The sequence below is a fragment of the Mustela erminea genome, chromosome 4 (genome assembly GCF_009829155.1).
Source record: "Mustela erminea isolate mMusErm1 chromosome 4, mMusErm1.Pri, whole genome shotgun sequence".
Lineage (NCBI taxonomy): Eukaryota > Metazoa > Chordata > Mammalia > Carnivora > Mustelidae > Mustela > Mustela erminea.
The window spans coordinates 74,996,446-75,024,303 of NC_045617.1; the positions used below are offsets into that span (position 1 = coordinate 74,996,446).

The 27,858-nt window shown below is 41.0% G+C and overlaps 2 protein-coding genes, 1 long non-coding RNA gene and 1 other non-coding gene across 6 annotated transcripts in view; 2 read left to right on the forward strand and 2 right to left on the reverse strand.

The window, feature by feature from the left end:
• Positions 1 to 727, reverse strand: part of NCOA7 (nuclear receptor coactivator 7) — a 159,304-nt gene extending 158,577 nt beyond the window's left edge. Inside the window, exon 1 of the mRNA XM_032339624.1 lies at positions 406 to 727. The gene's annotated coding sequence lies outside the window, so the exon portion shown is untranslated. The remainder of the gene's footprint in view (positions 1 to 405) is intronic.
• Positions 725 to 21,893, forward strand: LOC116588493. The gene is made up of 3 exons (XR_004284971.1): positions 725 to 898; positions 1,699 to 1,930; positions 21,589 to 21,893. It is a non-coding gene; the product is annotated as an uncharacterized LOC116588493 (long non-coding RNA).
• TRNAE-CUC lies at positions 1,483 to 1,554 on the forward strand. Its single transcript has one exon. It is a non-coding gene; the product is annotated as a tRNA-Glu (tRNA).
• HEY2 (hes related family bHLH transcription factor with YRPW motif 2) lies at positions 13,527 to 27,858 on the reverse strand. 3 transcript variants are annotated; one of them, XM_032339633.1, is made up of 5 exons: positions 27,451 to 27,858; positions 24,488 to 24,566; positions 24,270 to 24,353; positions 21,888 to 21,969; positions 13,527 to 17,608 (listed from the first exon to the last, which is right to left on the reverse strand). In XM_032339633.1, the coding sequence occupies exons 1-5, from the start codon at positions 27,531 to 27,533 to the stop codon at positions 16,923 to 16,925; spliced, it is 1,014 nt and encodes a 337-aa protein (XP_032195524.1). In that variant the 5' UTR covers positions 27,534 to 27,858; the 3' UTR covers positions 13,527 to 16,922. The 3 variants fall into 3 exon arrangements, with proteins under 3 accessions (XP_032195524.1, XP_032195523.1, XP_032195525.1); XM_032339632.1 differs by lacking the exon at positions 27,451 to 27,858 and adding an exon at positions 26,513 to 26,832; XM_032339634.1 differs by lacking the exon at positions 27,451 to 27,858 and adding an exon at positions 25,372 to 26,506.

Below are 27,858 nucleotides of genomic sequence, written 5' to 3' on the forward strand. Positions count from 1 at the left end.
AGAGGAAAGTGTGTGTCCTATTTAAAAAATAATTAAGTTTAGAAATTTGTTGTGATTTTTCTATCTTTATCAGCCCTTAAAAATCCGTTTAATCTTCCTGCTTGCCTATTATTATTATTATTAAAGATTTTATTTATTTATTTATTTATTTGACAGAGAGAGTGCAAGCAGGGGGAGCAGCAGGGAGAGGGAGAAGCAGGCTCCCCACTGACCAGGGAGCCTGACGCGGCGTTTGATCCCAGGACAAGGACATCATGACAAGCGGAGGACAGACGCTTAACGGACTGAGCCACCCAGCATCCCACCCCTTGCATATTATTAAACATTTTAGACAAATTTTATCAATAATCTAAACCATCTCAGGGTTGCCTGAAAACAAGAAACAATATTCAAACAGAGGCTCACCTAAATTCTACGATGGTGGATGCCAGCGGGAACTCATCGTGGGGCCAGAGGTGGTGAGCAAGTTCATGGTGAATTGCTTTCAGCTTTCCTTAAGCCTCCTTCCATCTTGCAGCGGAGCTGGGTCTCTGGGGTTACGTTTGGTCAACTGGAACGGTTGGCACTTCCAAGTGGAGTTACATCCTGTTGCCTTCGGCTCCTGTGTCATGAGGGTTTCCGAATCGAGGCTGGGCCGTAAGGCTGGTTGTTTCTTCTTGTTGTTGTTGTTGTTTTGTTTTGTTTTACTCCTCTGGTAATTGCATCATTTCCTGGCCGTGTCTCGCACAGAACGCTGAGCCGTGAAGCCGTTGCCCGGGTAATAACACTTCAAAAATACGGGGATGATGGAAACGCTGTGGGTCGGAAGGGTTTCCTCGGATCCGGGGGCCGATGCTCCCCGCAGTGCTCTAGGCACGGCTCCCCCAGCTCCCAGCTTCGTTAGCCTGTACTTAACTCAGTAAGTAATCATCACGACCGCCAGATAATCGCGTCCTGGAAGGCCGCGGGCCCTTCGTCCCCCGCAGTCCCCGAGCCCGCGCGGCCGGCCGCGGTGGGCCGTGTCACAGCCAGCTCCACCACGCGAAAGGCTCCCCGCGGGTGACAGTCTGCCTTCAGACTTAGCACCAGGTTTAGTGGGACTGAACGTCTGCGCGGGAGGGAAGGTCAGAAAGAGACAGAGGTGAGACTTAGAAAGAGCAGCTAGATGATTAAAAAAAATAACAAAGCAGGTGACAAGCTTCCCGCGGTACTCTAACATTTGTATTGGTATAGATATTTATGTTACATAATTAGCACGAATTGTGTAATTAGTCTTTTCTAGCAGGGCAGTCGGACTTGCAGGGTCCAGTTCCCTCCACCCCCGGGAGCCACCTGGGCGCTGGGCTGGGAGCGCGCGTAATTTGCTTCGGTTTAAGAGGCCGTGACCCAAAATGGGAACAGAGTGGGTGGGGCTTAGAGCAGAGAAGCTCTCTTTTGACTGGTCTGGTTGACGTAGAGATTTTTAAAGTGGCAAATACAATTCAAGAAGAGCTAGTGCTAACTTCCCTGGTGGTCTAGTGGTTAGGATTCGGCGCTCTCACCGCCGCGGCCCGGGTTCGATTCCCGGTCAGGGAAAGCTTGTTTTGCAAGTACTAGGAGTTCCTATTAGCAGTTTTGTTTTTTAAAAAATCATATTCATTTTATTCGATCATAAAAGTTGAATTGGTTTTAAAATGGTACTTAATCTAACATTTAACACACGCCTTCATTTCCGCCCAGATACAGCGGCAGGTTCCATCCCTGTTCCTCAACGCGTCCGCGGGGTTGTTGGCACAGAAGAGAATGTAAACACTGGGTTCCACCTGCTGGAGCACCTGCTGAGACGCTTTACCTAGATAGGGACTGGAGGGTTGGAAGGGAACAAAGTGAAAGGTGGAGGTCCTGTGAGACCTGACGGGGAGGCCTGGATAGAGAGGAAGGCGCGTGAAGAAGAAAGACAGTGAGGAGAGTGGTGAGTGGGGAAATGGGGGCACTCCCTGTTCCGGTGCATGTCTCCTTAACGAAACCAGAGTGCAAGAACGTTGTGGAAGGAGAAGCAAAGCACTGAAGATAGAGCAAGCACTCCAACCCGGGGCTGACCAGGTCCTCTGTACATAATTAAAATAAAAATGGACGGAAGTAGAGCGAGGGGAGACTTGCCCCCACCCAGCACATAAAGGGGCAAATAAAACTGCCCATCACAGTTGTGTAAAAAGTCAAAGGAGAACCTGTTTAAGGTTTTGAATATGGTCACTAATTTGGAAAGGGTGCTGACCGGGAGCGTGGTAAAGCAGGAAGCTGTGTTACAGTAAGATTTGGTTTGAAGAGGTCATCCAAGTGAATTTGTCCTATATGTATGGAGTGAAATTTTTGACTGATAATGATAGATTTGGAGGAGATCCTGCTTTGAAAAGTGAGAACTGAAGGCCCAAAAGTAGAAATGCTTCCTAAGAGATTGAGGGCCACATAAAGAGGCAAGGTTTGCAGGCTTGACTTCCACTGGAGGAGAACAAACTAAGAAAGCCTGAAGGAGATGAGTCAGTACAAGTCAGGGTTAAAGAAGCTAAAGAAGAGAGTCTAGAAATTGCAGTGTACCCACTAATAGGTATTGTAAAATATTTAAATATTTAAAAATAAAAGATGTTTTTCTTGCATGGTTAATTTTTTAAAATATTTTATTTATTTATTTGACAGAGAGAGAGAGACACACACACCGAGAGAGAGAACACAAGAACAGGGAGTGGGAGAGGGAGAAGCAGGCTTCTGGTAGAGCAGGGAGCCGGATATGGGGCTCAATGTGGGGATCGATGGGAGGTTCAATTCAGGGCCTCATGTGGGGCTCAATGGGAGCACCCTGGGATCATGACCAGAGCCGAAGGTAGACGCTTGACCACTGAGCCACCCAGGCTCCCTGCTTGGTTAATTTTTTAGTGTAGTTTTATTTCATTTAGTCTTGGTGTCACCAATACAATTTCTATTCTTAGTCAAATAAGTACACCTTACACCAATACACTTAGTCAAATAAGTACACCTTACACCAATACAATTGCTATTCTTAGTCAAATAAGTACACCTTTCCTAAATAATGTCATTTAGACACAGCAGTACTATATCACATTACATACACACAGCACAAAGTTGCTGCTTTGTAGAGCCAGAATATTGTGCTCTGTTTTGTCCTTATGGAAAAGGGGGAAATGCTGAAGGACTGTTTGTAGAAATATTCCACATATGAGGAGTTTCCTTAAATATGAAGGAGTAGAAAGTAATTAACCAGCACAGATGAAAGCAAAGGTTATTTGCTGCACACCAGAAACATTTTTCTGAACTTGTCAAATTATTTCACTTTAAACACAAAATCATCAAATATGAAATTATTTCATTTTAAACACAAAACCATCAAACCATGCATAATTGAATATTAAGATGGCTGAGAGGAAGCAGGGTGGGAGGGAAGGAAGGGAAGGACTTTCATCAGCATCTAGTGCAGTGCTTGACATGTGGTTGGTGCTGAATTAATGGATTACTTTATCGATTAAATCAAGGAGTAGATTGCTAAGACTTCACTTGAAAACAATCATCTACATGTTCAGCCCTCATAATTCCATTTTTTAAAATGAACCACAGCTCTGTATTTCCACTGGAAGAAGCAGAAAAGGAATTACACTGAGTCAATCTTAATACACAACTTAATGAATTCTTTCAGATTCTGAGCACTGAATGAACTAAGCCTTTTATCTACAATAATCAAATCAATTCATACAACAATTAGCCTTGTTTTGTAGTTTGGGAAACACACACTCAGAAATGTTATTTAACCTATTTGAAATCATACAAGTATGTGGGGAAACCAGGATTCCAACCTGATTTGCCCATCCTAAATCTGATATTTAGATTGCTCACACTACAACAAATTTTCTGGCGGCACACTGGCATCTTCTTTAGAGCACACTTTACAGATAGGATGGCTCATAGGGAGTGTGACACAGAAGTATATGACATTTCAGGTTCTCTTTTAAAGTTATAATTGAATCCCATGCACGAAAAATTTAGTAAGAGTCAACTCTAGTAGTTTTGGGGACTATCAGATTCCATAGAAACATGTGGAAAACATTTGTTTGGTTGTTTGTTTATTACTTTTGAGAGAGAGACAGACAGACAGCAGGAGTGGTAGGGGCAAAAGGGGAGGGACAGAGAGAATTTCAAGCAGACCCCACACTAGGTGCAGCTGAAAGCTAGGCTCAGTCCCAAATCCCTGAGATCATGATCTGAGCTGAAACCAAGAGTCAGATGTTGAATCAACTGCACCACCCAGGCACCGTGGAAAACTTTTAGTTAAGAAACAAGCTCAACAGCAAAGACAGTGTACTTACATTTATGGATAAGCGTGTTGATTGTGAAAGTGTTGTTTTTTTTCCCCCACTTTGGTACAATTTTTATTTATTTAAAAATCATCTTTACCACATCTCCATTTGATCATTATTATTTTATTGACTTAAAAATGATTCTTTTAAAAATATTCTTCCTTTAATAGGTAGGCTATAGAAAAATAATACTTTTACATTTGTTACACAAAAGGAAAGCAATTTAAATTTAAACTACGACTGACATGACTAGATTTTTTACCAGATTGTCACATCCTATGATTTTTATAATTTATATCACATAACACATTGTAGTTTATATAACATGCTATAGTTTTATGTAAGTTATGTTTTCATAAATTCCTAGATGTCAGAGTTCATAAAATATGCTTCTTCTGCCTTGCAAAGTGATAATCATATCATTGGTGGCCGAAAATTGTTGCTGTTTTTTGGTCTCGGTAATTAGGATGACGCCTGAAGGCACTAACGGGATAGTAAGCCAAGAGCTCCGGGAGGGCAACATCTGTATCACATTCCTCTTTGTATCCCCAAGGCTATGTTGGTACTTGGCACATAGGAGCAATACAAATGACTCTTGAGTGGAAAAATGAAAGAATGGGGCAAGACTGGAACTGACACTTCTCTCAAGAAAACTATGTGATGAGTAAATTTAAAAAAAAAGAAGAGTATCAAATTCTTTTGTAATTAGGCAATGCAAATTAAAATTTAAAAGATTCTGTTTAATGAAAAAAAAAAAATCTTGGGGCACCTGGGTGGCTCAGTGGTGGCTCAGGGTCCTGGGATCTAGCCTGCTGTCTCCTCTCTCTGCCTGCTTCTCTGCCTACTTGTCATCTCTGTCTGTCAAATAAATAAATAAATAAATCTTTTAAAAAATGAAAAAAATCTTAATATCAAGTGTTGACAAGGATGTAAAACAACAGAACAACGGCACTTACATGCTAATGATGGAAGTCTAAACTGGCGTGCTAAAATAACTTCGGGAAACAGTATGGTGTTATCTAGTAGACTTGGAGTTTCCCATGCCCAGCAATTCAACCCCTGGGAAGTCCCTGCACAGGGGCACCAGGAGATACATAGAATGTCTACTGCAGCACCATCATCATAGACCCAAAGTGGAAGCAATCTCAATGGCCATTAAGAATAGAGTGGCTAAGTATATTGTGGTTTAGACATTTGATGAAATACTACAGTGTAGTGAAAATAAATGGATTACAGCTCTGCTTATCAACATATGAATCCAGAAAAATATGATTTAAAAGCAAATTGAATACAGAATGATTCCATTTTTTTGAAGTTTTAAAATGCTAAAATAAAAATAGTGTTCATTGGTAAATATATAAACAGATGGCAAACTATAAATTAGAAAAGCAAGAGAGTGGGTATTGCTGGTGATAGAAAAGAGGGAGGAAGGGTTTGGCAAGACACATGCAGGGGCATTTTGAAATACTGGTAATTCTAGCCTGGTTGTACTCAGTTGTTAATTCTCATTTGATTTTTTATAACGTATTACACTAGTTTTCTCCACCAGTTCGATATTTAATTAAAAAACAAAAGGGAATGAATGCTATGTTTTGGCAAACTCTTTGGGACGATGGTATGCCAGCAATATTTCGTTGAGCAAAATCTCACTCCTCTCCATAGCCATAGTTTATAATGGTGCTTTTCTATAAAGTAGGAAAGTTCTAGGCATTTTGCAAGTGACAAATGTGAAGATAAACCACAAGGTGGCATCATAGACTCGTGTGTCTCATTCAGACACATTTAATCCAAGTAATACACACTTACTTTGGAAATGTTGAGTATAATTAAAATCTAGAGTTTATTGTATTTATAGGGAATAGTAGAGGATATTTTTATTCTTTTACCTTCTTGCTTCTCATTTCATCAGTTGTGCTTAATTTTACTTGCATATATTCTGTGTCATCAGATTAAAGTTTGAGGGAAGCAATTCAAATAAATCCAACAGGGGCGCCTGGGTGGCTCAGTGGGTTAAGGCCTCTGCCTTCGGCTCAGGTCATGATCCCGGAGTCCTGGGATCGAGCTCTCTGCTTGGTGGGGAGCCTGCTTCCCCCTCTCTCTCTCCCTGCCTCTCTGCCTACTTGTGATCTCTGTCTGTCAAATAAATAAATAGAATCCTGAAAAGAAAAAAATTAAAAAAAAAAAACAAAAAAACAAATAAATCCAACGCAGCAAGGACGCAGGTCCCGCTTATGACATTTATTTCTTCATTCCTCATACAGTCATGCACTCGTATAGTCATTCATTTAACCAATGCCTGCGAATATTTGTTGATGTTTCTTTCTGTACCAGACGTAAGTCAAAGAAGCCCTGGAGAATTACTATGAGCAAAAAATAGTCATTATCATTTGCTTTTCACACAGTGGATGAGATAGTAAATAACCGTATCCTTACAAATTTAAATTGCAACTTACAGATTCCATAAGGAGACATACGTGATTCCACACTAGGGTTTTGAATCAGTTGGAGATGTCAGCAGAGCCATCCATCTTTTGAGATCCGAAAAATGAAGATGAGTTACCTAGGTAAAAAGGAGAGAAAAGGCCTTTCTAAGTAGAAGGAAAATGTGCAAATGCTGGTAGCAGGAGACAGGAAGGAGATTATCAGGGGCTGAAAGAAAGCCCTGATGGCTGGATGGCAAGTCAGAGGTGGTAAGGCAAAGTGAGGAGAGACCTAAGAAGTGAGCAGGAGATAGCTCTTCCATGGCTCTCAGCCTGAGGGTAAGGATTTTGTCTTCATACTGAGAGCATTGGGGAGCTACAGAGGATAGCAAGAGAGGCATGGCCTAAAGCCCTTGACCTGTCACTGGTAAATCCACAGCTTCGTCAATGTCAAGGGAAGATTCTGCCTGAGGGGCCATAAAGGGGCACAGCTCTGCTCACCTGTGTATGCGTGATTTGCCTTTTGATGGTGAAGGACATCATTTAAAGACAGTAATAGAATTTCAATCTCAGCCATATTCATTAGATTCAAGATTTTTCTTCTAAAGAGACATTACTCCATTGTATTTATTTTGAATCAGTCTAATAACCATTGCTTTTGAAGACGGGAAACATAAAGCATGATTTCTTAACCAACCAATAGACCTATTCAGCTCACGCACAACAAAATACAAAGCTTTGGCATCTAAAATATAAAAGATATGAAAGAAAACGTTTACTGTCCTGTTGTCTCAGAAAGAACCATGCATTAGAAATCAGGAGATCTGTGTCATAGGACTGTGGGAAAGATGATCTTAATTTTGTTGGGACTCAGTTTTCTTCTTCCATAAAATGAAGCATCAGTCTAGGTTATATTCTTCTAACTCTGAAATTTTGGAAATCTGCAAATTTATTTATATAAAGCAAAATATACAGGCAAATAATGTAAAGAGAACAGGCATTGAGGAAGTAACTTGGTATGAATTTGAATAAAGGTGTGTGAATGGGACTGAATGAGACTTATTTGGATCTTAAGACATTTTCAATAAACTAAATTTGAATAACCTATGCTACCATTTATTGATAATTTATTATGTACCAGATCTTATGAACATTATCTCACTTAATCCTCAGAAAATTCTTGTGAGATAGGTGTTGTTTTAGTGTTTAGTGTTTAGTGTTTTTAGTATTTAGATAGGTGTTGTTTTTAGTCCTATTTTGGTAATTAAAAAACAAAGCTTACCCAGATTCAGTAATTTGTTCAAACTCACACTGTTAATGCATCTTAAGATATATCTTGATCTGTTTGATTTCAGAACTTGTCCTTTTGGTTATTATACTATTTATTATATTCTTTGAAGAGTTGGGGATTTAAAAAATGACATATATATTGAGTAAAATAGAGATAACTTTACTAGAATCACAAATATAGATTTCAAGTTATTTGTAAGTGATCTGTTAAATAAGTATCAAGAATTTTAATAAGCTCCCACATCTTAAAACAAACAAAACTGCTTAATAGACTTGATTTAATGAATTAAACATGCACTCTCCTGGATATGGCTGGGAAGTTGCACTATTATTAAGCAAACCATCTCCTTGTATGTTTTTGCTGTATCAGTCAAGGATACACTTGCAGAATTTTAACTCCTAAGCTATATATTTTAAAGGAACAATTGGACAAACAGCTTCCATCACTTTTCTCGCTACATCATATCCTGATGACAAACAATGGTGAACATTGTTTCTCCTTTCATCTCAAGCTTCTGATACCCAGAGTAAGGAAGCTGCTTGCCAGACCTTGTCGTTTGGAAAAGTGGCTAAATGCATTTAGCTTGAGTTATTGCTCCTGTGTTGTTTTGTCTATAGCTCCTGCTCTTGGGCAAGCTTGAGGTTTGATGGTTCACATCAAAGGAACTGTGTTCTCAGTTGTTGAGAACTGGTCAACGCCAGACAGATAATTCATCGGTTTATTGCTGCGACCCGTTCTTATGATGGTCACGGTCAGGAGGCACTTGGTGTTTGAATCTGTTCCTTCGGTGCAATACATTTGTCTTAACCCTGCTTAATGATTCAGCTAGGATGGGCTTAAGGATATCTATGGGGTGGGGGTGCTTACTGAACCTTGAAAGGGGGCACAGTGGCCCCTCAAGCCTCCTTATGGTAGGAGTAAATGATGTTTGTCATCAGAGGCAATGCTTGCTTACCAGCCTTGGCTGTACCCTCATCTGAGGGTCACCAGACTGTGGGCTTGACGATGCTACCACACCCAGCCACTTGTACTGTGCTATGCTTATCTTTCTGATAGAAAGCTGTCAAAACAATAAAATAAACCTAGCAGTGGGTGTTTGCTAAACAAAAAAAAGTGGCTGGCTTAGTTCCTGTTCAGGAGGTGGCGTGTGACTGTGACAGAGAAATATATTATGATGAGAATAAAATCTGGTCTATGTGCCTCTGTCTTTTGCCCTCCTGACTGTGAGCACATCTCTGTCATCTTGCCAGACCCCAAGGGAAGCCTGTTTAAAGCAGGCATACTGGGGCAGACCAGCTAGGACAAGGAAGAGGCCAGCCATTGCTGGCCTGGGAGAAAGTCTACACAAACAGCTACACAAAGTGCTAGTTGGATTGTTTTGGTGAAAAAAAAAAAAGTCTTTATGTTCTCTGTAATTAAAGGAAAGGTTTAAAAAGAAGTGATGAAAGATCTAGGAAGCAGAGTTTTAGAGTATGGTAAATAATATTCAGCTTGATAGCTTATAATCACAAAAAAGAGGGGTTAACTCAGTTAAAATACTCAGTTATTTAGGAGTTTATGAGCAATTTAAAATTTATCACCCCACTTGTACAAGTGAGACATTATGAACAACAGCAGTTCTTAAGCAAAATACTTTTTCTTCCACATGAGAAAGCGTGACTTTGTTATCACTGTGGTGAAAACACAAAACTATTGCAATGCACACTTAATTGCAAGGAACTTTAGTTAATTTGTCAAAGATACTCAGCCTCGGTCTATCCCTTAAAAAAACAAAAACAAAAACCAAAAAATGAAAACCCTTATGAGACATTGTATTACATGCATACCCATTTCATATGCATGAATCTCTTCATTCCCATAGACTAATAGAATGACAACTAAGGTCAAGGAAACAAAATATTCAGTTCTTAGAAGACTAGGAATTTAGAGGCATATAAAAATGCCTCTGGTTATAAGATTTTTAAAAAATTTATACACATATAAATTGTTAACTGATATTTGGAAAACATGCTTAACAGTGGGCCAGAATGTTCAGGCTAGTTCAAAATTCTTTCCTGATAATGAGAATTGTTACAGTGGATGGGTTACTGGGCAAGTCTTTGTAGGCCAAATGACGAGTATTGGTTTATGACATGATGGACCCAGAATATATAAGTATTCAGAATGATCCAGCATTCTCCCCCATCCCATCCCCAGACCCCACCCATAACCTCTTATCTCTTACATCCGGTGGGAGACTCGGGGTGGGTATTTTTTCTTCAAACTCGATTTTCTCAGATACCTCATCTCTGTCTCTCTCTCTCTTTCTCTCTCTCTTTTTTTTTTTTTTTTTAAGATTTTATTTATTCATTTGACAGACAGAGAGGCAGGCAGAGACAGAAGAGAGGAGGAAGCAGGCTCCCTGCTGAGTAGAGAGCCCAATGCAGGGCTCCATCCCAGGACCCTGGGATCATGACCTGAGCGGAAGGCAGAGGCTTTAACGCACTGAGTCACCCAGGCGCCCCACTCTCTCTCTCTCTTTTTTAAAGTTTTTATTATTTATTATTTTATTATTTATTTAAGTTTTATTTATTTAATTAATCTCTACACCTGAAGTGGGGCTCAAACTCACAACCCCAAGATCAAGAGTTGCATGATCTTCCGATCGAGCCAGCCAGGAGCCCCCAGGCACCTTGTCAATAGTTCACCATTTTTTTACCTTTGCCAACCACCTTGAATGAGATAATTTAGTAGCCATTACTGAGGCTCACTGATTAAGGTAAGGTAGGTATGACCTGCTTGAAAGCTAAAATGAGAAAACTGCCAAAACTATTTCCTTTTATGCTCTATGATGGAATAAAGTGGAGTTATTTTTTTTTTTAAGATTTTATTTATTTGTCAGAGAGAGAGGAGTGAGAGCGAGCACAGGCAGACAGAGTGGCAAACAGAGGCAGAGGGAGAAGCAGGCTCCCTGCCAAGCAAGGAGCCTGATGTGAGACTCGATCCCAGGACGCTGGGATCATGACCTGAGCTGAAGGCAGCTGTTTAACCAACTGAGCCACCCAGGCATCCCAAGTTATTCTTTTTTTTAAAACCCTTTCATATATTAAAAGGGTAAGATGATAGATATTTTTATGCTAATATGATAGAGAGATTTACTCTTGTCAATAATTCAAAGTGATTCCAGGCCTGATGAAATATTCTTGAGTCTGAAAAAGCAGTGTCAAAAGCCATAGCCTAAAGGTTCAAAGGTATGGGCTGAAGAATCAGACAGGCCTGGGTTGAGTCATAGCTCAAACTGCTAGGGCAATTAACCTCTTATTCTCCAATTCCTAATATGTGAAGCAAAGATAATAATATACGCATTCCATAGGACAGTTACAATAATAAATGCATTCCATAGGATAGCTTATTAAATGAGACAACAAATTTTAAACACATAGCATAGAATTTAGCACAGAGAACAACTGAACAATATTTGTAGTTAGTATTAACATGTTTTATTAGATCTATGACTTAGGTAGGTAATGTTTCTCCATTCTAAGAGGACCCAATTCCCTGACCAAACCCATTCCTGTCTATTCCTTTGAAGTTGGAAAGATGGGAGAATGTACTACCTGGTACCTAGGGAACCATTTCTCAAATGCCTCTGGCCCCACATACAAGACTGTCGATGTAAGCTAAGGGGCTTTTTTTCTTTTTAAATTCTCCCATCTGAGTTCAAAGACTTATCCTTCCAGAGAATTTGAGCTATAGTCACAGTTTATGATGTCATATTTACTGCAGTTCTTTGTTTTAGTTGCTGAAATATTCACAACCTCAGTTATTGCTTAGATCTTAAAAGAATTACAAGGGAAGTCAAACTCCATTCTTTAGTAAAATGCAGAGCTGGGAATAGTCCCATTGGGCAATAAAAACATAAAAGGCTTCAAAAATATATCTATCTTTAGGTCATTAAGCTTACAAAATCAGGGTGCCTGGGTGGCTCAGTGGATTAAAGTCTCTGCCTTCAGCTTAGGTCATGATTCCGGGGTCCTGGAATTGAGCCCCACATCAGGCTCTCTGCTCACTGGGGAGCCTGCTTCCCTTCCTCTCTCTCTCTGTCTTCATCTCTGCCTACTTGTGATCTCTGTCTGTCAAATACATATAATCTTAAAAAAAAAAACAAACTTATAAAACCAATTCAGATTCATAATTTGACTAGGACCCCATCCTGATGAGATATTTTTAAAGTGAACTAAGTCAGCCACATCTTAATCTCTGTATATCTCTAGCCATGGATTTAAAAAAAAAAAATTTTATGTATTTATTTGACAGAGGGAACACAAGCGGGGGCAGCTGCAGGCAGAGTGTAAGGAAGAAGCAGGCTCCCCATTGAGGAGGGAGCCAGCCAGACATGGGGCTCCATCCCAGGACCTCAGGATCATGACCCGGGCTGAAGGCAGACACTTAGCAGACTGAGCTGCCCAGATACCCCATAGCAATGGATTTTTAAAATTTGCATTGAATTATGTTATTATACTACAGTATTGCCTCAGATTCAAGATGTATCCCCCCCCTTTTTTTTCATTTTTACACTCTGGAAATTGGAATGTCTTATGATCAATGGGTAATGTTCTCTTGTGGTAGCTCTTTTCCTTAAAAACTGACCTTTACCCAATAGTGTATCTTGCAACTGTTGGAATCTTACACTTACGGAAATTACTTTGTGATGATGACCTAAGGTGATCACTCTTACTTTGAATGACTGGAAAAGGAACAAGTTGATATTACAAAGATGATCCAAAATGCTTCATTAAGATTTACGATACATATGTACATGTGGATCATTAGAGCCACCGCGCTAATTAATATTTGGCCTTTTTTATGTTTCAATTTACTTTAAAAATGCCTCAGATTTGTTCAAATGATGATTATTATATTTATAATAGCAAAAGATCCCCCAGAGACCAACAGGCCTCTCTAACTAGTTCTCAGAAACCCCTTGCCTCACACTCTAGGCACATTCTTCTTTTCAGGGTCCTTGTAAAGAGCTAGAATGACAGCCATAGCTTTTACTGTTAGCGTGTAGAAGCACATGTGCATGTACCACATGTTACTGGCAAGTTAACATGTACACACAGTGCTGGGCATAGCATTCAATAAAGACCTACTGGCTCACTAATGTGAAATACAGAAATGTGTTTTAATGAGCACTGAAATTAGGCCCAGGATGAAGCCACTACTGCCCAGGCACTCCATCAGCAAATGGAACTTTATATAACTTTTGAGTCTCTGTAAATGTTCCCCTTGAGCAGAAATGTAGGATATCCAGTTAGCCAATACTCCAATGCCAAGCCAACTCTTCTCACTCTAAGCAAGGTTGATTGCATAACCCTGCCAATCAAATATTTTCCATTTTTCTCTTCTTTGTTCTTTATGCTTTATCCTATAAAATCTCTCTGCCTTCTGCCCCATTTTGCAGTTCTCCAAAAGAAGACTGCTTCATAAAGTATTAGAGTTTGTTTGTATCAGCTAAATTGTTTAATTTTTTTTTTTTTTTTTTTTTTTTTAGCATTAGGCATGCATATAGCTTTTAACATTTGGGGAAAAACAAATTTCTAAAAATGTCACTTCTTTCCTTTTATCTTATCCAAATCCCTTGAGTTAATTTTAGGACTAACTTTGGCATAAATAAAAGCCACCAATAAATTAAACTTTAAAAGTTCTTTTCCCGTTGGATCATAAAAACTGATTTTTTTTTTTTCTATTTTGGGAATGAACATGAAAATTAACCACACCTAAGGGTGGGATACCACTTTCACAAAACACTGGACCAGAGATGGGAGCTGTTGTTAAAAAGAAACAACAGACCAAAATGGAGCCACTTGTGCAAGCCCCGTATCAGCAAACCAAGACTTAATATCTAACCAAATTGCGGTGACTTTCAACCAGTGACCTTTAGCTAATCTGGAATTAACCAATCAGTAACAGTGAGGTCATCTGTGTGACAGACCACTCCCCTCCCCCAAAGGAAGGTGACCTTGCCTGAAACAATCCACTCTTTGTTACCAACTTCCTTTTTCAGCCCCCTCTGCCTATAAAAGCCTTCCATTTTGTATGGCTTCTTCCCGCTCCTTTCTATTTGCTAGATGGGATGCTGCCCAATTCATGAATTGTCGAATAAAGCCAATTTGATCTTTAAATTTACTTAGTCGCATTTTGTTTTTTTAACAGTGAAATGTGATGTTAATAGCTGATGATGTGAAACATTTATCAAGAAACAATTAACTTCACATGACCAAAATTACAGACAACAATTATCTTTAGGAACTATGACAACCCTTAGCAACTATGGGCAAGTTGTTTGGCAAATATTTTAATCATTTAATTGGAAAAATAACAACTCATATGTAGCTGGGAAGGAAAAAATATAAGGAATAAACAAAAAGGACAAGAAAGGGAGGAAAGGAGGAAGAGGATCTATCTTAAAATATTTAATCAGAATTAAAAATAAAAATTCCTGATCTCAAAAATAGTTTACATTCCAAAAAAGGAAAGAAATTCTTTGAATGCTGACATTACAACAGGCACAGAATCAGCTTTTGATCTTAAAATAAGATTTCTATGCGTATTGTCCACAAACCATGATTAAAAAGCAAACTTCAAATACTACTAAATTCATTTTCTTATTTTCTACCTAATTCCATCAGAGCTAATTGAAGATACAATGACCACAGAACTTACAGACAGGAGGAACAAAGTGATCTGGTTTTGCTTATTTTTTTCCCACTTACAGACAAAAATTAGAACAACAATATACTTAATTTTTCAAAACTAAAATAATGTAGGAAACCTCACACTCTTTAACTGTGAGCATAACTGATATGAATAAAAATATTCTTTTTTAAATTCTTTTCTTATGTTTGGCCCAATAACTTCAGGTACTGAAATAATCTCTTCTAGGCTTCATTGAAGGAGATATGTGCATTAATTTTTACAGCATCAAAAGAGTTTCACTGAGGTAGGTACAGAGGATTTATCATCAGGAAGCATGTATATGCTTATCACGTATGCATATGATGTTTTAAAAACCCTCTACAAACGTTTTTGAGTTACAAAACGTATGACACATTCTAGCTTATTATCCTAGATTCAGTTTACTATTATCTGGAGTTCTTGTATTTGCACTTTTCCAAGAACCATGGTTAAGAATAAAAGGGAGAGGAAATCACTTCCTGTCTCCAAATAATGTCATACCTGCCTATGCCTAATTGATTTACAAGCTCAGATAAATGTTATTTTCAGGCAAGCTGTGAATTATATTAAATGACTCTGAAAGAGAAAAAGAAAAGCCACCGCTTAAACTCTCAGTGAAGGCAGGCCTTGCTTGAAATTCATGTCAACTTTCCATTCTGCAAAGCAACTCATCCACATGAAAATAGTCAAAAAGGACTTCATTTAATTAGTGATATGTAGACTTTTGCATAGAAAAAGGTTACAAAGTAATGAAAAAAAGACTGGGTACAATGAAAAAAAGACTGGGTACAATAATTTTAAAACACGTATTTAAAAAGTATAATTTTGCATAAGGTTTAACATTCTCATGTTTATTGCTCTCTCCACACAGCAGAGAAATGAAGTGCATAAGAATACATGCTGTGTCTTTATCTTTCAAACATAAAATCTCATGTGCTCAATTTCAATGTATTAAGAGATTATGTTGTCACTGAACAAACAAACAAAAAACAAAAGAAAAACACCATTATGTAGCACTAGTCTAGGCATGAACAAAAATAATTTCTGTACATCCCACTGCATACATTCATCTTGATTTGGGATCAAATGCAATCATGAGCTTGACAAAGAGCATTTAAAAATCGTGGCTTTTCTCTTCCCAATGCTCTCTCCCTGTCTCATCATCTCCAGAAATGCAACTTTTCCCAAAGGGTGACAAGAATAGATATTACACATTATTAGGACAAAATGAAGAGGATAAATATGTAAAAATAGTCTAAACGAAACAATAAATTAACCTAAACTTTTACAAACTGGAGAATTTTCAAGTTGGCATGAATCAAATAGCTTCTGGTGGGCACATGGTAGGCAACTGCTTTTAGGTGCACTCTTTTCTATAAATGCACGGTTTACATAAAGAAGCACCATATTTTGAACCATGAAAAAAGTGCCTGGGGGCTTGCAGGCAGGGCAGAAATGGTTGTTAATCTGAGCACTGATGGAATAATTGCTTATACCAATGCATTGCTAAATGTCACCACTTTGCAGGCAAGTCTGTACAAAGAAGCAAACTAAGATAAAACTAGGTCTTTCAACTTGAAAATTATTTTCAGCAATCCTTTTGGCCAAGAAAAACCTGTTGGTTTCAATAGAGTACTCTTCTCTGGCACCTTATTAAAATGTCTGCAACCTAATGCAAGACTTCTGTCCCTTCCCTTTCTTAACCTAACCTCTACACTCTTCTTTACTTGTGCAATGTTATATAGTCAGAAGAAAACTTTACTAGCTCAGGCACTTATGAAACACGAGTATATTTTTTCCATCTAGTTTCAAGAGAATCCAGTCAGGTTTTCTTTGTTGTTGTTTTGTTTTTGTTTTTGTTTTTCCCCCCAATTCAGACATACTGATGCACTGCTGGATGATACAGTCCATATATTTTCCAGGAAACATCTAAATGAAAACAAGTGTGAAGGTTTCAAAAGTTGCTGATGTCAGTTACCAAGCTGCCTTAAACAAAACACGAGAAAAAAAGATAATACCACATTTCCACTTGGGAGGTTTGTGTCTCAAATAGCTTTATTGTTCCTTTGTGGATCTGTAGACATCTGTATGGCTACTTTCAGGGTGCAGAGGTTTAAGCTGACTCTGAAATGAAGGACATTCAGTTACTATTGCAAAAAGTCCAATGAAAACTTAAAAAGCTCCCACTTCTGTCCCCCAGGGTCGGTAAGGTTTACTGTTTGTTGCACCGCTTGTCTGCGGCGGGCTGGACGTGGCTGCCACAGTTAAGGGCGGGCTGATGGCTGTGGCGGCTGCCACGGCCGCAGCTGCGTTAGGTGGGAGCATGGGGAAGGCCCCCGCGAAAGACAGAGGGAAGCTGTGCGCCGCGGCGGTGGCTGCGGCTGCGGCCGCGTGGACAGTGGCGGACAGGGACAAGAGGGAAGTGGAGAGAGGTGGCACGCAGGGGGCAACGCTGCCCGTGGACGGCATCCGAAGGGCAGAGTCGGCGTGGGCGAACGTAGCCGTGAGGAGCGCGGAGCCGTGGGCAGGAGGCACTTCCGAAGCGGTGGAGAGGCGACAGGGCGAGGACTCGGAGGCGTGGAGTCCGTTGGGTTGGAGCAGGGCCGCGGGGAGGTGGTGGAAGGCTGCCGCCCAGTGGTGCGGGTGCAGGGGGTGGTGGTGGTGGGCCAGAGAGGACGTCATGGCCGCCGCCTCCCGCTGCGAGGCACACGTGCTGAGATGAGAGACCAGTCGCACCCGCAGGGGGTCGGAGGAGTCCAGGCCCTCCACGGAGCTCAGGTACCGGGCCACTTCTGTCAGGCACTCCCGGAAGCCAATGCTCATGAAGTCCATGGCCAGAGCATGCGCGTCAAAGTAGCCTGAGAGGGGGATGGAGCAAGGGGGGTGGGGGGAGAAGGGGGACAGCGTCGGGGAGGGGGGGGGCAGGAGAGGGAGAGCGAGAGAAACCGGTAAGGTGACTATGAGGAACCACCAACTGTGCTCCCCTCTGTCCTTCCCAAGTTTCAAGGAGAATGGCGACCCTTTCTGAAAATGCTGCCAGTTATTTCTGGTTGTAATTTTTGTAGAAGAAATTAACTTTGCAATTCACATGTGTGACAACACTAGCAATGCTATACACTATGGTGGTTCTTGCAACCAAGTATCACCGTGGGGGAAAAAATTAAGAACGTCCGTGTTTCCAATACTTTCATTAAAAAAACAAGGGGGGGGGGCGGTCCTCTCCTGTACTGTGACAGTGAAATTCCCTAGTAAACTTTTTCACAGTAGTACAGAGTTTCAGTCTCTCTGTCTCTGTCACATGCGATGGAGATTAAAGGGTTTATCTGCAACATCCTCACTCTTGGCATTTGTAACAGAGATACAAAATGCATGTTAGCAGCTTGAGGACTTTCTTTAAAAACGTGCTAGAATTTCTTAATAAATTCATACATGCTTCCTGACTTGGGTTTCTTTTTTCTTTTTTTTTTTTTAGCAAATTATATGAAAAAATTTCATGAAACAAAAGATCTTTTTTTAATTTGGGGGTTACTAATTTGAAGATCTTATTTTTCTATCAGGCAATAGAAGGCTGCTTTACTGATAGGAGATTATTATAATTCCTTGCTTTCCTGAAATTCAAAGATATATCTCCTTCACTGGTTAGCTTACATTTTCCTGGCATCCACCCAAGAAAAAAATGTGTATTAATTTTTCAGTATCTATACATGCACCTCTCCTGCTCCCCACCCCCACCTAAGGTTACTACCATTAAAAATGGCTGGAGCAGAGTCACATATATGAGAACCACTTTTTATCCAAATAAAATAATTAGATAAAAAATAGCAATGTGTCATTATTATCAGTGCAAATTTAGGGTAGAATGTTAATTAGATATTTGGGGAAATGTCACCACTTCGAATGTGTGACCTCTAATGTGTACAAATATATCCTTTACAGATTTTCATTTACAACTTTTTTTTTTTTTAGCAATTTTCAAATTAAAACTTTACTCAGTTTTTGGATATGGGCACACATAAATGAGAAGTATTACATTCAAAGTTATTTTTACCTAAAGCATTTACTACATTATCTTTTCCACATTTCTGCAGATCAAAGTATTACCTGTTTCATTTGTCATCTAAAAAGTAAACCATCTTACTGTACCATCAAAGCACTTTGGAAAATAGAAGTCACAATATTCAAACTCCTAAAGGTAGAATATCAGCAGAAATTTGAAAGTCCCCAAAAGACATATGGGGTAAAAATATTTACCATTAAAACAGTAACAATGACAGCATAAATCTGATGTAAGAGAATATCATGAAATATGGAAGATCAGCAACAAAAATAGTTATTATTCCAGGACTTCAGTTTAGATAGCAACAAAGTCCCTGGGATTAAGAGAGAAAGCTCTTCCTGAAGACGCCTCCATAGAAAGAATTCACATGAGAACCCTCAGGGTTCTTTGTTGGGCTTTGTAGGCTTTTAATTTTCATGAGAAGGAGGGGTGTAATCAACAGGGGACAGCGTCCAGAAACACACAGGGATCTAGAAGTAGTAGGTTACTCTACTAAATTCTCTCCAGAGGCCATTGCAATACCGAGAGAGAGTATGAAGAACGGACCAACAGAACTGGAACCCCAGGGGCTTCCAAGAATTTTCATAAGTGGGCAAAAAGTGATTGAAATTTGTGGTTTGCCAGTTGTATGCTGTTATATATATGGCTGAGTTCTCTGTTGTGTACTAAGGAATATAAATTGTGTAATTCCTATTCTATTGCTGAACGCAGACGGAAATGACGATGAGCAGCTATCCCCTAGGACTAATCTTGGGCCAATAATGAAAGCACTTGGGTCCATATTGCTTCTCTGTGCCATCACTGCTGTGTGGCTTTAGGTGAATACACTCCCAACAACCTTGTGAGATAGACACCATCACTGCCCTCCTTTTATAGATGAGGAAACTGGGGCAAAGGAGGTTTGTAGTTTACCCAAGGTCACACAGCTAATATATGGCAGAGCTAGGATTGGAAACCAGGCAACCCAACTGCAGAGTCTCTGTCCTTCACCACGACACTGTGAGGCCCCCACAGCAGTTGTGAGTCTTGGATGATGTAAGCCCACATTGCCAACTGCCCTCCCCCACCTTCAAGGCCCATATGTTCTCCTGTGGGATGACCTCTCTAATGACTTGGCAGTCAGGCAACTTGTATGGCACTTGCTTGCAAATGTCTGTTCATAAACTATTCTGGGATGAATTTTAGGACTGTTCAGGTAGCCAAGAACAGCAACCAAGAATGGAACTAGTTTTTATAATAAGGCGTAAGAACAATATTACTCTTTAGAAGTTTAGCTCATGCCAAATATTTGAAACCCTGATAAGAATTCTCAGCCTTGTGCTGGACATCACCAAGAGAGTCAGAGCAATCAGACTGCTGTTCCTGCACCATCACCAGCTCAGTCTGTCTCCTACTATCCTGAGGTGGCAGGTGCAGAATCAAAATCATGGGGCAGGAGGGGCTTTAGAGCTCAGAATGCTAGTGTAGGCCTCACAGCACAACAGAGCACTTCTGTCTTGGGTTAAAGGCGAGGCAATGGCCAAGCTGGCCTGGATCACTGGTTTCTATGATTTCATCCAGTTCTCTTCTCTATTATGTAAAAGTTTTTGCATCCTATGCTGAGGGCTACATTTTAATGATTAGAAATCACAATTCCATACCCATTCAGGATGGTTTCTACGGAAGGTGCAACTGAGGTTAAGTCAAACCAAGGGGGCTTCTTTTTACAGTGATCACCACCCCCCACCACCATACCTGATACAGGTAAAGGACAGTGAAGGCCAGGGCTGATGTTCCACAGGTCCTCAACAGTATGGCAATACTGGAGTTAAATACTTCAGTACTTTCATTGCAATCAGTAAACTGCTATTTACCTCCAATGCCTTGCCCCTGCTCTGATCTAGGACAAACTGTGATACTATGTTGTAATGAAAGGCTAATGCTGAACAGAGAAGCCGCCAGGGTGGAAGGCAGCATTTAGCCCCTCGTGGTGGTAGCCTCTCCCTGCTCACTTATCAAATATATTACTTAACAAAACACTCTTGGTGAAGGTGAATAGCAAAGGCCTGTTTGAAGGATGAAAAAGATACAAAAGGGCAAAATCAAGTCTGAGTAGAAGAGGGATCATGAAATCTGAATGGATATTACAGCTTTCAGGATCTCAAGTCTATTTTTTTATTAACATATAATGTATTATTTGCTTCAGGGGTACAGGTCTGTGAATCATCAGTCTTACAAAATTCACAGCATTCACCATAGCACATAGCCTCCCCAGTGTCCATAACCCAGCTACCCTAGCCCTACCTCTCACCACTCCCCACCAACCCTCAGTTAGTGAGATTAAGAGTCTCTTATGACTTGTCTCCCTCCTGATCCCATCTCGTTTCATTTTTAAATGTGACATGAGGGCCCATCTCTGACCTCTGGATGATTCTGCCCTAAATCATTATCCAGTACAGAAGACGTCTCTCCCGGGCACTGCGCCCAGTGTACCTGTTCCTGTTTGCTGTCTGCAGGAATGACTCTGCTCCCTTAATAGTTTTCAGTACAGAGATTCACTACCTATACTTCAAATGTTCTGTCTTGTCTAAACCCAAGACCAACCAAAATCTGAAAATAGTGAAAATAATCCTCAAGTCAATTCCTTTGGAATGGCTGCCTTATGTTGAAACCTAGTCTTGATTTAATGGTGGGGGTTGGGGGGTGGGTTTCAAGGGAAGGGAAAGGAGAAGAGAAAAAGATTGTCTTTAACCTCCTGTTTATGTTTGGATGTTTGTGTGTTTATTTTGTCTTTCTGTACAGATTCCAGCATGTGCTCCTGAGGTCCCAAACAAATCTCTGACCAGGCTGCTGTGAATGAAGCTTTACTCCCACAGTATTATGAAAGCAAACACAAGCCCAGGGTCAAGTGCTTCTTTTGTTCCAGAAGTTCTTTCCCACGAGTTCAATCCTGCCATTAGCATTGATTTCCACAGCTTTAATCTAGGACCTCCTATCTCAGCTTGTTAAAGAACTGTTCAACTATGACTTTCCTATAATCTTAAAGGGAAAAATGAGAAGTAAGAGGTGGAAAGGGGGTAAAAATGAAGTCACCTACTTACCTTTACCCCCAGTTGCCTGAAGCATCTTCAAATGATCTACTGTCATTTGCAATATTTCAGCTTTCTCCAACTTTGCAGATCCCTGCATAAACAAATAATAAAGTCTTAGAAGTTCTATGGAATATTGTACACTGACTTTTCAATTTTTCTTTCCATTAGAAGATTCTAAGTTTAATTTTTTTCACAGAAACATCTGAGTTCTTTGCAAACTTTTACATGTAAACAATAATGACTGTGTTGCATACTTAATAACAGATATTTGCCAATTTATCTTTTAAAGAATAAAAGGCATAACAATTTTTTAATCCTAAGAATAATTATACTCCTAAAATCACTCCACTACAACAATTATAACTGCAAAAATCTCAAACCTTACATCCAATCTCTACCTTATATTTCATTAGGGGACATCCTGTAGTCTTATATAATGCCAGTGTACGAGATCAGTTAAATCCCACTCTGAAGGATAAGGAGACAGAATCTTAGAAAATTAGATTTTTCAAAAATAAAAAGTTGCAATAAGTCTTTAAGACACACCCCTGGTAAGCAGAAACAAAATAAAACAAAACAAAATAAAATAAAGGGGAGACTTTTAAGGTGTTTTTGTTTTTTTCCCAAAAATTACCAGCAGGTGTCACTGTGAATTCCAAAATCATAAACAAGAAACATAATTTACTACGCATCTAGTAAGCATCAGAAATGCTTAACGGCAATAAACGGCACCTATTTATTTATTATTGGTTTGAACCCTTTACAATAGTTCTTAATAAAATATTTTGGAAATATATTTATATGTCCTTCTTTTTAAAATAAGGCAACCTCTGGAAACCAACTGAAATAAAAAGGTGCCACCTTGAACTGCCTCAGAGAACTGTGGGTGGCTTCTAATTTCCTGGAAAAGCTGAATAATTAAACCAATATGTCTTTTTGAAAAGGAAACTCAAGTTTTTTTCAGGTTCGTACGCTCTACTTGTTTTATGAAAATTATCAGCACCCTGTACACGGTGAGAGTGCCAGAGTTATTTAAACTGCTAGAAAGAACACTCTTCTAATCATACTGTGACAGGGCCAGCTCACTAGGGTTGGTAGCCAAGCTTGGCAAATGGGAAAGCCTGTGTTTATGGTAACTAACTGCCAAACAACTGAGGTTTGCTTTTAAGGTTTGTTTTAAGTCGACATTTAAGAAAAAAAAAGCCCAACAAACTAAGGGGGAGGGGGGAAATCACCAAACTGACTGTTCTTCATAACTGCAGACATTTCGGTACTCAAAATGAAAACACCGATTACTGATATTTTTCATTTTCAGCCTATTGTCATTGAAAATGTTACTTATCAAAACTACAATTTCCACATTACATTTAGCTTACCAAAGACAGCCTCAGCATATAGGTATCTTGTTTTCTCTCAAAAATGTACAATCAAGAGCGTATTACATCTTGTACTTCTGTCAATTTTAAATATATCCATGAAAATGCACAGCAGTTTCAGTGAAAATGATAAATAGCAAAATAAGAGTTTCTGGATAATTTCCAAGGGCTTTGTAGGGCTTGCTGTGTTTGTGGTTCATAAAGCAAACAACAAGATGAAATAAACAACTGTTGCCTTATACCCTATTTTAATTAAATTCAAAGTATTTTCAATAGCATACGGTACCATATTCGTCGAAAGATGCTCATAGAAATCTGTCATTAGCCATTGCGGCAAGAGATATAAAACTTTTCCAAATGACAAAGGAAAATTTAAACATGTGGCTTCTTCCTTTTCTAAGTGTGTAAAATCTTTTTTTTTTTTTTTTGGGTAAAGGAATACCCTGAATTCTGAAAAAGTAAATTTATGACTAGTTCTCTTTTTACCAAACTTCCAAAAAGATGCCACAACTAGAATGCTATTCTATTAATCCAGGCACTAAAAATGAAACCAAGTGATTTGGTAAAAAGATTTTATTAGTATTATCATTTAGGAAATAGAGCTAGAGATGTTACTTCCTGGACTTTGGTTATTTTTAAAATAAAAAGCACTTTTTAACTGTTTGACACAAAAATGAAATTTCACATGATATATTTTTTAAAAGAGCACGACTCACAGCTCAGTTTTAAACAAAACCACTACTGGTCTTCATAGAAAGAACAGAGAAAGCATGAACACTTTTACCCTTAAGGGAAAAATAAGCTGAAGAATGGAAATGTTTTTCAACTTCATGATGGATTATGTTTTTAATAGTTTTGCCACAACAAAGCATTTTATTGAAATAGCTGCTCTGTGCCAGATCAGGGCACATACACAATTATTTTAATGAGCTTTAACAAGAACCCACATTCCCAGATGAGAGAATCAGATTTTTTGAGGCTTTTGGTGGGGTAGTCAGGGGTAAGGGTAGCTTACTTGTTTTTCAAAAGCAGTTGGCACCAGTCGTCTCAACTCAGATAAACTGTTATTTATCCGATCTCGACGCCTTTTCTCTATTATCTATCCCAAAGGAAGCAACACAACAACAAAAGTTTATGAATACACAAATGATAAAATTACTTTTAATGGAAGAATACAACTGTTACACATTAGGCTGGATTACATGAAATAAAAAGAAAAAAAAAATCACATACCCCTCTCCTTTTCTTTCTTGCCATAATCTGAGATGTTGTTGTTGGAGAATTGGATCTAATCACAGAGCTAGTACTTTGCCTATGAAATAGGAACGGTATGTCAGGTGCTACATTAACATAACAATGGTTTCTTCTGGTTTCTTCATGGCACCCATTAAAAACTGAGTGATTGCACAGTTCAGGTCTGTGTTATTTTATTCTTAATTCTTAACTTCTAACATACTTTGTTTTCAGTCCTTATATCTATTTTCAGGGAAGAATCATGCCCTCCCTGCTTTTTCAACAAGTCATCCAGACACCAAATCCACTTGCAAAAACATCCCTAAACTTTAAAGTCTTGCAGTGAAAAACTTACGAGCAGTCAGAGTGAGAAGTCAGTTATTAGTACTTCTTAGCTACACTCATAAAAATTTCTTAAAAATAAACTAATTCTCTAATAGCATCCTTCCTCCAACCTTTGGTCAGATACACTAAACAAAGCCAAGCTATTTTAAAATAAAGGCCATGTTTAGCACCACTATCAAACAGATAGACAGTCATCACATGTTAAACTGTTGTCCCTAGATGCAATCTTCAAAATAAACAGAAGTTACCTTACTATTTCAAAACTTCAGTCATATCTCACAACAGGAAAAAAAAATGACAAATGTTACGTTTTATGTACAAATCTTCCAAACGAATGCCCCAATTACATATGCCACTGATAGGGAAATTAAAATGAGATCAAGTACTAGGTAAATGTTTTACTTTGAAAATAAAACTGTAGGTACTTCCTAGTCTTCAGGCTAAACTTAAACCTCTAGAAGCTGCAATCCATCTTGAGTTTACTAATGAAAAGATATTTTACATTGAAAGTGCAATCAAATCATTATTTTGTCACTTACAGCTTTTGTCATCCGTTCTAGTTTGTACATGTTTCTCTTCATAATTCATGGATACTATGCTTCTTTATGTTCTCAAATTCTCCAGGTTCCTGTTATTTGTTCTCTTTCATTTTAGGGCTGTTGCACACACCAGGTTCTTATTACCTCACCTCGCACTTCTGGATCTTATTTCTGAGTTAACTGTCCCCCTCCGTCCCACCCCGTCCCAACTGGTTTCGACTTTCACATGACTTCTTCTGTTTTTCAGATCTCATTTTTTAAGATGACGCACGCTTTAATAATTAAAAGATACTTCGCGAGCAGCGTTTCATGTAAACATCTCTGCCGTTGCTGATTTTACGCTTTGGTGTGTACTTATTAGAATAACGACGTGGAAAGAAAACCCGTTTCTCCCAAGGTAGGAAGAATTTCGCTCTTTATAATTAAGGAGCTTGTGGGGATGCCAATTAGAAGCGATTATCATTTGACCCGCCTCGGCATTAAAATGCCTGGTAATCTCCCTCTGTCCCTGGAAAGTGGAGGTCTGGCTTCTGTGATCACGACCCCGATCTCTTCCAGACTTAAGAGCAAGCAGTCACACAGATGATCTACGTCCGAAACGATCCTTACGTCTGTCACTCACCCTCCCGTCCGCCCACTCACCCACAGTCAACCTGGAAAGCTCAACCTACGTAGCCTTAAGATTACAAATTGCTTTAATTTGCTCTTAATGACAAAAGGCAAGTCCTCTTTTTCGTCTCCTGAAAAATAAATAACATCAATCTGTTTCTCTCTCCAGCTGGCCCATCCAGAAAGTGCTCCCACAGTTTCCGTGGCGGGGGCGTCGCCCGTCGCCTGCGCCCGCCTGTCCGCGCGCCCAACGCTGACAGCCGGGGACCCTCCCTCGCCAACTCCTGCGCCGTGCTTCAGTCGCGTCCCCTCTCCTCTCCGCCCCACCCCTGGTGTGAAAACCGACGACCCCTCGCCCCACCCCAACTGCACGCTCCGTGAGCGCCCACCGCTCCAAGTTTCCCGGGCAAAACTTCTCCCGGCTCCGTTAGGACGCCGCGGAGAGGAGCCTCGGGATTTCCAAGGGGCCGCTCGCGCACAAAGCTCCCCGACGCCTCGGGCTCCGGGCACTTCCCGTCGAGCCCGCGCTCACCCCGAGTAATTGTTCTCGCTCCCCACGTCGATGGTCTCGTCCATGTCGCTCTCGGAGGTCGTCTCCTCGCAAGGGCGCTTCATCGCGGGGAAGACGGCGCGGGGCACTGCCCAGCCCGAGCCGCCGACGGGGAGCGGGGCGCAGCGCCCTCCCGGCCTGCCTCCTCCCTTCCTCCCTCCCTTTCTGGGCCCGGGAAGGCGCGGCTGCCGCGGCGACGCGGTCGGCTCCTCGCGGCTCTTTCCCACGCCGCAGCCGGGATCCGCCGCAAGAACCGGCGCCGGCCACGCCCCTCCGCGCGGGCGGGGCTACCTCGCCCGCCTCCCGCGCCTAGGCCCCCACCGCCCCGCCGGGTTCCGCCTCCTTGGGGTCGGCGTGGCCCGCGATTGGCTGGGGCGGAGGGGCGGGGCCGCGCTCGTCCTTGCTCGCGGTGAGCCTCCTGCGGAGGCGTGGGAACGCTGCCGCGCACCTCGCGTCCGGGAGCTGCGCGCGGGCGGGAGAGGCAGCGGCGAGCGTGAGCGCGAGGTTGATAACTCCGCTAGGGCAGCACGCGGTCGTGGGCGCGGGCGCGGGCGCGGGCGCGGCGGGGGAGGGCCTAGAGGGGCGGGCTCCCGACCTCGCGTTTCGGCCCTCCTCCTCACCCCCCCGCCCCCAGTCTGGCGGGGAAGTTGCTGCTCTGTGTCTGAAGAACAACCCCAAACGCGTGGCTGAGTGTGAGCGAGCGTGTAGTGACGTTGGGAGGCGCCGTGGCTTAACCGAACCGCCCCACTCGGCTGTCCCCTGTCTGGACCAAAAGTGCTGACTGGCTGACCCGGAGGGTCACATTTGCCCTCTGGGGTTTTTGAAACCCTTAAATCAAAGTTGCTTTTCTCCCTGGCAACTCCCGAGGCTGGTTCGCGGCCTCTGGGCTGTGGACAGATAAGGACGTGAGTTTCCCCGACCTGGTACCTAACCACCGGCCGTCGGAGGGTCTGAGGTCGGCTCCCCTGTGACGTTCGCTTTGCTCGAAATCAGTTCTGTCCATTGGGCCACGGGGGCCGTGGATAGTAAGCCCCGCCGAGTGGACCGTGAGCCGCAGTTGTGTCGGTTCTGGTGGCAGGAAAGACTAGACCCACGATGCAGGTATTTCAGGACCCCATTTTAGTCGTTTTTCAAGTTCGAGCTCTTCGGGCTTGGACTATGCAGAGGATGGCGAGTCTCCACTGCCCTTGGTGTGTGCAGTCGCCGCGGTAGAGTGAAGGAGAATTCCGCTCGTGAAAAAATCGGCGCTCGGGAAACTCAGTTTGGTTTTCCGAAGCACGAATTCGAGTCCAGTTTTAGAGCGTTGGACAGCGTGGCTTGTGAGAACG

Coding starts and splice junctions, on each gene's coding strand:
- HEY2 (XM_032339633.1), bottom strand. CDS start 27,533: ATGGACAGAACTGATTTCGAGCAAAGCGAACGTCACAGGGGAGCCGAC. Junction 24,567..27,450: donor GGCCGGTGGTTAGGTACCAG/GTCGGGGAAACT, acceptor CCTATTTCATAG/GCAAAGTACTAGCTCTGTGA. Junction 24,354..24,487: donor CAAGAAAGAAAAGGAGAGGG/GTATGTGATTTT, acceptor CCTTTGGGATAG/ATAATAGAGAAAAGGCGTCG.